Below are 7,669 nucleotides of genomic sequence, written 5' to 3'. Positions count from 1 at the left end.
GACTGGGGACAGGGGCCTGGCAGGAGCGCCTGAGTGGCTGTGGGTTCTCTTGTTCTGTCCTAATCAAGCTATGACTGTGAACAGGGTGTCCAAGACTCCTCCTTCTGAGAGCTTCAGATTCAAGTAAAACTCAGTGAAGGGAAAGTTACCTAACGGCTGCTGACGCTTCTGTGGCGTTTATCACGTAGAGGTTCTTTCTAAGCACCTTACATGCAAGTCTTTTAATTCTCATGACCACCCGAGGAAGTAGCAACTGTCATTTTCATTTTACAGATGAGGAAACTGAGGCATAGAGAAATCAGGTGTCTTCACTGAGGTCACGGCCAGCTGAACCCAGGCAGGCAGGCAGGCAGGCTCTGACCGGTTCCTCTCGCCACCCAGGCCACCTCCCTGCGCATAGGCGTGTCTCAGTCACCCGAGGGCGTTGACACGTCCCCGCTGGGCCCCACTCAGGTGCTGCAGAAGCTGCAGCTCTAGGGCAGTTCCTGAAGGAGTCTAATGGGTGAGAAGCTGCAGCTCCTGCCCGGGCTCTCACATTGTCAGGAGGTGATGGCACTAACCTTCCCCAGTTGGTGTGTTGCCTGTTTCCTGGGCCAGAGGAGGCTGAATGTGAGAGAGAAAAATGAAGCTACGTTATTTTGAGTGTATCGGCTGATGTGTAACTTGGCGCGTAGGCTTTAATTGACCTGTTGCCCTCCTCGGTGGTTCTTTCTAGCCTCCTCTGCTCCACTAGCTGAAGGGCTGAGACTGTCTTTCTGCTTTTTGCCACCCGCCTGCCCTTCCCCGCCCTCCGGTGCAGGTACCTTGAGGTTATGAGGAAGCTCCAAAAGACGTACCGAATGGAGCCGGCCGGCAGCCAGGGCGTGTGGGGCCTGGATGACTTCCAGTTTCTGCCCTTCATCTGGGGCAGTTCACAGCTGATAGGTACTGAAGTGGGGCGTGGACCCCCACCCCCAGCCCCCCTTCCTCCCTTCCTTCCTTCCCCTCCCTCCCAGGGCACACGCTGACAGCTTGTAAAGCAGGCATCAGAGCAGCTATTGATGGAGCCGGCTTGCTGCTGACCTGCTGCTGCAGCCGGCAGCGTGGCAGGCCAGGGAAGCGGAGGCCACGCACCACCGAGATAATGGGAGTGACACGGGCTGGGCTGAGGGCACGTGCTGGGCGCACAATCGACTGGTGTGAGACACACCCCCAGTCCTGGCCACGGCTGTAGGGTTTTATGTTGAAGATGAGGGGTTCTTTTGACTCAGTGACCAGCATCATCCACTGTTATTATCAAGCTGTGCACAGGGGGCCGTTGGGGAGCTGCTCCCGGATGCTGGTCCAAGGCCCACCCACTACGAGCCTGCTCTGGTGGTGGTTCCCCTCAACTTTCCCACGGGCAAGCCAGAGTGGGTTAGGGTTCCATGTCTACTTGCATATAGAATTAACTGCCTTAAAAATAACATTAGTAAAGGATGCTTTGTTGAGTCCTTGCCCTGTGTCAGGCCCGCTCTCGGTGCTTCAGGGAGATCATCTCGAGGACCCTGGGCAGGGTCTTTGCCAGCAGACCGTCAACACTGACCTGGGCAGGTGCCATGCTGAGGGCTTTAGGCCGGTGCTGATGGCTAGGTACCCTCCCCACCCCCAGCCCTTATAGGGTGATCTTATCCCCACTGCATGGATGAGGAAACTGAGCCGCATGGCTGGAAAGAAGCAAGGCTGGTACTCATTACACTAGAGTACACACACAGGGCCGTTTACTGCTTCTGCGAGATCAAGTGTTGAGGGCACAGGGGCAGATCTTGGGCCCTCAGGCGGGTGTTAACGGGGCTGGTTTGCTGTGGCCCGGTGGTGCCAGTGCCTGGTTCTGAACCTCGGGGCTCTTTGCTGCTTCCAGACCACCCATATCTGGAGCCCAGGCACTTTGTGGATGAGAAGGCCGTGAACGAGAACCACAAGGACTACATGTTCCTGGAGTGCATCCTGTTTATCACCGAGGTGAGAGAAAAGGAGTAAGGAAGGGGCCCCTGGCAGCCTCCGGGCCAAAAGGGCCTGAGGAGCCAGAGCTGCTCTCTGAAGGGGGCGGGGCCACCCCTAAAGCAGGTTATTGAAGAGGAGGCCCAGCTAGGCCTCTCTGAAAGGCAAAGCCACCTTCTGGCTGTCCAGGATCTCCTCCCCTAGATCAGTTTCTACTGGAGCTGACGGACTAAGACCTGGTCATTAGGTGGACTTGGTGACTGATGAGGCGGGTCTGAAGGGTGGGTGGGTGTCAGCATCTCTTGAGTGGCCCAGCGTCTGTAGCTACGTGTGTGTGGGTGTGTGATGGAGCCTTTGTAGGAGTTGGAGAGACTAGAGTGGGCAGCCAGGCAGATCTCTGTTGAAGGTTCACACCTCTGTTGGGGTCTGAGGACAGAGGCCTCATGAAGTGCTGGAAGTGAAAGTTAGTAGGCCTGGACCCTCAGGCCACCCAGCAGGGATCATTTAGGTGCGTGTTGTTATCCCGCTAAAGTAGGATCTCCCACAGTATGGCCTTGGACCACTTCCTCAGAGTCGCCTGGGGAGCTTGTTGAAATGCACGGTCTTGGGCCCCACCACAGCTTTCTGAATCAGAATCTTGGGGGACATGCGCTAGGACCCTGAATTTAAGCACAGGACATGAGCCAGGTGACTATGCATCAAAGGTGGGGGCCCACTGCTTTGGGGGCCTGTCAAGAAGCCTTTTCAGCTTCCCTGCCTAGTGCCTGACCCCCACAGACTTCCAAGGGGTGCCCTGGCTCTGCCTCCTGCAGAGGTCCTGCCCACATTCTCTTTCCTGATGCCTACAAGCATTCCCCTGGCCCCAGCGACCTCCCTGGCACTCTCGTGGATCCCCCCTCCCTGTGGGGGCTGCTCTCTCTGCTGCCCATTCTGTCCCCTGAAGAGAGGGCCGCCTGGTTAAACAGCCGTAGCTGCAGGCTCTCCTGGTCAGCATTCGGCTCAGGCCTCTGCCAAACTCCAGAGGCCAGAGGGGAATGACACGTTTTTCCAAGTCAGCAAATGAAGCCTGTTCTGACGGCTGAGTGGCCACCGCTTCATTCCCTGAGATCTGCTGCCTTCAGCACTGTAGGCACCCCAAGGTCGGAAGGACTCCAGGGCAGCCTGGCTGGCTGCCTTGAGAGCCAGTCACATGCTGCTGACTCCAGACTAGGTCGGGAGGGTCTGAAGAGCCCGGAGACACCTGGGGCTGGGCGGGGAGAAGGGGTGGCTTCGCTGGCCCCTCTAAGAGGCTAAGCTGGTTAGGCTCCCCCAGGTGGCTGGCCAAGCCCCAGGGCCCCTATTAGTAACTAACGAGGTAGAAAACCAGGCTGGGCCTCAGGGAATATGGGAATTGACTCCACGTTAAAATTTTGTATTTTTGTTTATTTGTTTGATTATGCTCGGTATGTATAAAAACCCAAAAGCCTTCCCAAAATTTGGGACGCAGGTCTTCTGCTAGAGGAAATCCTACAGTGGCCGCTAGGTGGTGCTAAAGACACACTGAACTTAGCAGAGGTTTTGATGATAGACGAGGTAGAGGCGTGAACTGGGAGGAGGCCGGCAGGCCCTCGAGTTCTAGGTTGTTCTGCACCCTCTGTTCAAGGCCTGGTTCTCACCCTGGGTCTGGTGCTTGGGCGTGGTGGGAGGTGCTGGATGCTAGCAGGGGCATGCCGCAGAGCTCAGAGTGCTGGCAGGGGCCCCTCTCACCCATTTGGCCCGCCCTGAGCCGGCTGGCGCGGTTCCTGTTGAGGGCACACATTGTGCTAGTTCTCCAGAGTCTGGGCTCAGCACCCAGACAGGGCTTTCGCAGCCCCTCGGTGGTGGTGAGGGAGGCCCTGACTGACGGCTGCAAGGAGCTCTGTGTGCCATGGCCTGTGTGCTATGGCTGGGACGGGGGCAGTGTTGCCTCTGCAAAACCAGGGATTCGCTAGGGCTGGCGCAACTGGGAGACTGAACAGACAAGAGTTGGAAAGGAGACCGGGCCAGCCTGGGACCTGCCCTGGTGGCCCTGGGCCTCCCACACAAGGCCCTCACGGGGCAGGCTTCTCCACCTCAGGAAATGCAGCTCTGGCGCCTTTAAGAGCCCAGGGCAGGCAGGAAAAGAATTTCAGTTTCAATCTGGCTTCTAAATTTGGAGTTTTGGGAAGGGAGGGATCAGATTTCAGCTGGAAGGGAAGGAGCTGACAGGAAGGCGCTGTGCAGAGCCTCCCCCCCCCCCCCCCCCCCCCCATCCCCCCTCAGTTACTGACAGAGGAACCATTTACAAAAGGCCGATTCTCTTGGGAGTGGAGAGGCAGGAACGCAGCGTCTGTGAGTAATTTCCTGCTCAATATGGCTGCTCTGACTCACACAATTCCCCTGGGGTCACTGCGGGACTGCAGCTTGCTTGCTCGTTCTAGCTTTCTCTTCTCCCTTTGTGGCTAGAATGAGCTAATTTTTTTCTGTCTTCTCGACCCCATTCCTTTTTCCCCTCATCTGTCTTCCTTTCCAGAGTTACAGAGACTCCTTCCAAAGGGCTGAAGGGTGGAGTGGGGGTGGGGCAGAGAAAGCATCTTTGGCCTTTCCAGGGAGGGGGCTAGGACCTCTGGGGCCTCAGGGCTCAGGCCTCCCCCTGGCTATGAAAGGGTGCCAAAGAGGCCTTTTGGCTCACCATCCCATGCCCCTAGTAGGGAAGGCTGGCCCAGCAAGCAGAACCTCTGGTTTCCCCACACCCCTTTGCTAGCCTTGGCCGAAGAGCCCTTGCTGAGCAGACTCGAGGAGCTGCAGCTGTGACAGAGGCCAGCAGGGTGCCTCCTGGGTGGTTTCTCACAGGGCTCAGTCCAGAGTGAGACTGGTTCTATAGCTCCAGTGATCCCTGAGCTTCTCAGGGCCTGGAAGTATGCAAGAGAGGGCTGGAGCCTGGCACTACTCCCGTGGGGCAGGGTGCCTGGGGAAGGGGCGGGGCGAGGGGAGGATGGGGTGGAGTCTGATGGAGTGGGGCTCCAGAACAAAGCTCTGAGGGTGAGGACCAGCGCCTGCAGGCTGGGGGCTCCTGGCTGCCTTCCTGGAGGAAGGAGTCTTAGAGAGAGGAGGGGGAAGTCTGGGTGAAGGGACCGGCCCAGGAGAAGCCCAGTGGGGACCTTGGGCCGTGGCCTCACTGCTCAGGGAAGGAGCCTATTGTCCATGCTCCTGAACCTGGGGGTTGAGACAGGTTTTTGCAGGGGGACTTGGGCCAGGGAAGGGAGATGACAGGGTTAAGTAAAATGGCAGCTTTTTCAGCTTTGATCTTGCAGTTTTGTAAGTGTTGCCCTCACTGGGGGAGTGAGAGAGTGGGTCACCAGGCGAGTCCACAGCCATGGGTGAGGGCTTTGTGCTCTTGGGACCCGCACTCATGCCCAATACAGAGAGAGGGCTGAGGGACCCCCATCCCTTCTCCCTGGAACAGCTTTCCACCAGCCCCGCCTCCACACATAGCCTCTTCTGGAACCTTCCACCTACTCGAGGTCCAAGTCAGCTTTCTCACCAGCTCAGCCTCTGCTTTTCAGACTTTTTCTTTTGATGCCTGTGCTCAGGGTCCCTTCCCCCAGCATCAGCCGGGGAGGGGGCAGTGTGGAGGGGATTGTGAACTGCCTGTTAATAAATACAGATGTGCTGGCCTTGTGCTGTCTGAGGGGTGCACTCAGGCGCACACGCTTCCTCGTCTCAGTGCTGGTTTCTGAGATCATGGAGGCTCCACTGGGCCTGCTGCAGGATTTCTTCCAAGAGGAGGGACTGGGACCGTACGGTCCTTGCTCCTGCCTGCCTCTCGCTGCTGGGGTTGCCATCCCTTCTCCACTCGGCTGCCAGGTCAGGCTGGCTTTCTAAAGACGTTCCTCCCGCATCTGCTGCAGGTGACCCGTGTTTTTCCCCTCTTTTCCTTCTTCCCTCCGCCTCCCATGAAGAAGGCAGTCAGGTGCTTGGGCTTGGTCCAGGCCCTCTCCCAAACCGACCCTTCCCTAGGCTCTTCCAGCTCTCCCTGTGGCAGGCCAAGAGAGACCCTGTCTCTGGCACATGTGTGTATGCGTGCACGTGGGCATATGCACACATGCGCCTGCCTGCACGACTGCTACCCCATAGGTGCCTGCTGCCACCTGGTCTTCGTGAGAGTGTGTGTGCGTGTGTCTGTATGTACGTCTGTGTGTTTACATGTGTGTGTGTATGTGCTTACATGTTGTGTGTGTGTACACATGTGTGTGCTGGAGCAGCCTTGCTGCAGGGAGCAGGTGGTAGGCTCCAGGGCCCACATCTCCAGCTTGTGAACTCTTCTTTTCCAGATGAAGACAGGCCCCTTTGCAGAACACTCCAACCAGCTGTGGAACATCAGCGCTGTCCCCTCCTGGTCCAAAGTGAACCAGGGTCTCATCCGCATGTATAAGGCCGAGGTGAGTGGGGACTGGCTGGCACTCTCGGTTCTGGGCGCCCTCACCCCCACCCCACTGTTCTGCTCTCTGTCCAGCTCTGAGTTGTGGGCCAGCCCCTTCTGACACCTGAGGCCTGTGAATCTCTGTCTTTGGGATGGGCAGCCAGAAAAGCCCTGTGACTGAGGCCAGACCCTGCTGCTCCTGGGTCTCTGTTCCCACTTGTCAAATGGCTGGAGGCACTTCTCAGCTCTGTCCTGTGGGGACGCGATAAAGGAAACAGGCTTGGGAAAAGGCTCTATCCTTTGGAGACGTCATCCAAAATGATGTTTCTCCCACCTTGGTGTGTCTGATAGCTGGGCAGGTGGGAGGTCTTGTGGGGAGGCCCAGGGCTACATTTTTAATAACCGCTTCTGGGGTCCTCCCTGCTCTCCAGTCAGAGCAGCAGGGAGAGGTGTGGGCCTCCGGAGCTCCCCCTGCTGGGGGGCGGCCACCCCCTTTCCTGCCCCCTCTGCTCGTCCTCCTTGGCAACCTTCTCCCCTCCAAGGACGTGACTTTTTCTCTGGCAAGTAGGGAGGAGACATTTCTTCCCACCCTGTTCTTTACTCTAGCTCTTCCACATCTTAGGCAGACCAGTCCTAGAACTGCTTGACCTTGACCCGGGAGGGCCTGGCGTGAAGTCCCTCACCCGCAGCAGTGGGTCCCCAACTCCCCTCTTTTCACCCTTCGGCTGGTGGTCTCAGGTGTTGTTCTGGAGGTGCTTCTCTCTCGACCCTTGGTCATCCCTCTCCAGGGAAGGGGAAGGTTGTCTAGGTGGCCTCCTTACAGCCAGAGCTCACTCAGGGCCGTCAGCAGAGGCAGAGGAGCAGGAAGGGTAGGGTACAGGGCGCTGGGTGTGGCTGGGAGTACCAGCGCTTCCAGTGGCCTGGATCCCTCTGTGCCGCCCTGAAGGGGTTAAAGGTGCTGGGACTGACCAGGCCTGGCCCTCTCCCTCCCTTCCGCCTCCTCCCCCTCCGGTCCTCTTCCTCTGGACTTCACATCCTGTGTTTAGGTTCCAGCCCACATACCTCTCTAATCTGAGAGGAGCCTTTGCTGGGGCTGGGCAGGCTCCATCCGGCCCTCAGCCCTCCACACTGGCCCTCCTGCTGGAGAGTCCCCAGGGCACTGCCCTCTGTGTGTCCTGTTGTTCTCGACCCCTCCCCACCCCAATCCCACAGTGGGTGCTGAAGGGGTCTCCCCGCTGCCGCCCCCTCCAGGCCCTCCCACCCCCCACCTCCCCATAGGCTGGGCTCTGG

The 7,669-nt window shown here is 58.2% G+C and overlaps 1 protein-coding gene across 1 annotated transcript in view; it reads left to right on the top strand.

Annotated features, from left to right (window-relative positions):
- The window catches only part of PPP2R4 (protein phosphatase 2A activator, regulatory subunit 4), a 32,017-nt gene that overhangs the window by 20,170 nt on the left and 4,178 nt on the right, over nt 1-7,669 (top strand). The window contains exons 7-9 of the mRNA XM_010856810.1: nt 800-924; nt 1,880-1,980; nt 6,291-6,398. Of these exons, the coding sequence (XP_010855112.1) occupies nt 800-924; nt 1,880-1,980; nt 6,291-6,398 (334 nt within the window). The remainder of the gene's footprint in view (nt 1-799; nt 925-1,879; nt 1,981-6,290; nt 6,399-7,669) is intronic.

This window comes from Bison bison, unplaced genomic scaffold (genome assembly GCF_000754665.1).
Source record: "Bison bison bison isolate TAMUID 2011002044 unplaced genomic scaffold, Bison_UMD1.0 scf7180017864375, whole genome shotgun sequence".
Classification (NCBI taxonomy): Eukaryota; Metazoa; Chordata; class Mammalia; order Artiodactyla; family Bovidae; genus Bison; species Bison bison.
The sequence above is the reverse complement of the archived record's forward strand: the minus strand, read 5'-3'. Positions and strand labels throughout refer to the sequence as shown.